General features: G+C 35.5%; 1 protein-coding gene across 1 annotated transcript in view; it reads left to right on the forward strand.

Moving 5' to 3' along the window:
* Positions 1-2,428, forward strand: part of opn8a (opsin 8, group member a) — a 20,880-nt gene that overhangs the window by 16,867 nt on the left and 1,585 nt on the right. The window contains exon 3 of the mRNA XM_032543637.1: positions 340-665. Within this exon, the coding sequence (XP_032399528.1) occupies positions 340-665 (326 nt within the window). The remainder of the gene's footprint in view (positions 1-339; positions 666-2,428) is intronic.

Genomic DNA, 2,428 nt, shown 5'->3' on the forward strand with positions numbered 1-2,428 from the left:
CAGCAGTAGCTGAACAAAGTGCTGTACATGAAGGCATGTACAGCACTCAAAAAGTTGTCACTCAAAAAATTGTCACTCAAAAAGCAAACTTTTTTCAGTGAATTTCTTCATGTGTCTCTGACTGAACTATGATGGCTACACACCGTTGTCATTTCAGACTCCTCATTACATATTGTGCCACTGAAGGGGGTGATGTTGCTGCCTAGTTGATGCTTATGCTTTATGGCGTAAAAGCCATAGAAAAAGAAATAGCAAGGACTGCAGTGCAAAGTAGTAATAAACGCAATAGTGTCATGTAATCAACATACAAAACTGAATTTAAAATCTGCTTGTGCACAGGTGTCAAGTTCCAGAGGAGGAGCATCAGTGCTGTGATCGGTATGATCTGGCTGTATGCCACCCTGTGGGCCTTGTTACCCCTGATGGGCTGGGGCAGCTACGGGCCAGAGCCGTTTGGACTCGCCTGCTCGATAGACTGGACCGGCTATGGGGAGTCCCTGAACCACTCCACCTTCATCATGGCTCTGTCTATATTCTGCACATTCATCCCCTGTCTGGTCATTTTCTTCAGCTATTTTGGTATTGCCTGGAAGCTGCACAGGGTCTACCAATCCATGCAGAGCAATGATGTTCAAAATGGCAATGTTGAGAAAAAAATCACTCTTGTAAGTATAAGACCATCCATTCTGTCTTGACTCTGTCCCTGCAGAGACGAAAAGGCCGTGGTCCTTAACTGTAATTTAAGACAATATGTGTGTGTTCATAATATAATGTAGCATTTAGGGGATGTAATTAGGTAAAATTAATGAACAGCACAAGAATAAATGCTAAAACCAAAGCAAAAATATAAGTGAAAACACAAAAGGAAATACTTTCACTTTGCTTTTTTCTTAATATTTGTACCAACCTAAATGAAATAACATGACGTAAAAAAAAAGAAAAAAGAAAAAATCAGGGCCTAAAGAAATCTGAAAAATGAATATTTGCCTTCACGGTCAAATCCTATTGTTATATTGTTGCCAACCATATTATAAATTACAACTATGATCCATCCCTTCAGTTATGTACATTTATATTCTATATCACTCAAATCTCCCCATGAAAAACGTCATAGCTGGGAGAAATGTCTCAGCAGCAGCCCTGTGCTTTCTAGTTAAAGCTGAATATTTACAGACATCATGTCACACTATCATATGTCAGTAACTATATCAATGTTCAGGTTAAATCTGGGCAGAGCATACATTTGACAGGCATAAGTCTATTGGAACAACGTTGACATAAAATTGATTTCCGAGTAAGCAGGATCATTCTTCAGGATCAACATTGACATAGCAAATGGACTGAGTACACAGTTAATAATCACCTGAACTCCTAAGTCCCCTTCTCCGCTCACATTTCAAACACAAGCAAGACAAATGAAGAGTAAAGCAAAGCTTTGCATGTGGATGTCCCTGGCCAAGGGGGCTCAAAGGATGTGGCCAGCCTTGCTTTGTGTTTTCCTAATTGCTCATCCATCTCAGCCAGCCACCATTAAAACTTGTGATTAAAATAACCCCTTGACTCAACTGTGATGAGGGTTGTGGATGAATGAGGGATAGAGAAGCCAGCTTTTATTTCTCTGCTGCTGTTTATTGTCTGGACTGAAACAGATAGATACTGGTCAGCTATGTGATTACACATAATGATACAATTCAGCAATGTAAAATGCACCACAATTACCCACCGCACTTCATAGTGGCATTTCACTCCATGTGTATACAGAGAATATAATTGTATGCATTTGCTACATGTGTGTCAAGGGCTGAATTTACAAATATAGATAGATAGATAGATAGATAAACAGATAGATAGATAGATAGATAGATCGAGAGATAGATAGATAGATAGATAGATAGATAAACAGATAGATAGATAGATAGATGAAGATAGATAGATAGATAGATAGGAATAGATAGATAGATAGATCAGATAAACAGATAGATAGATAGATAGATAGATGATAGATAGTATAGATAGATAGATAGATAGATAGATAGATAGTAGTAGATAGATAGACAGATAGATAGATAGATAGATAGATTATACTTTACTCATCCCAAGAAAAGTTTAGGCATCAAAAACATTAAAATAAAAAATGATTAAGATTAAAATTTAAAAAATAAATAAATAAATAAATAAATAAAATAAAGTTAAAAAAAAGTAAAAAATAAATGAAATTTAATTTAAAAAAATTAAACAAATAAAAATTAAAAATTTAAATTTAAAAATTAAAATCACTCACAGAAATGCAATGACCATGATAAGGTGAGATACTATTGTAGACTGTGTGTGTGATGACAATGCAAAGGTGAAAAAGTGAAGAAGTGAATTAGATTAGATTAGATTAGGTTAGATTAGATTAGATTAGATTCAACTTTACTGTCATTAC

The sequence above is a fragment of the Etheostoma spectabile genome, chromosome 18 (genome assembly GCF_008692095.1).
Source record: "Etheostoma spectabile isolate EspeVRDwgs_2016 chromosome 18, UIUC_Espe_1.0, whole genome shotgun sequence".
Taxonomy (NCBI): Eukaryota; Metazoa; Chordata; class Actinopteri; order Perciformes; family Percidae; genus Etheostoma; species Etheostoma spectabile.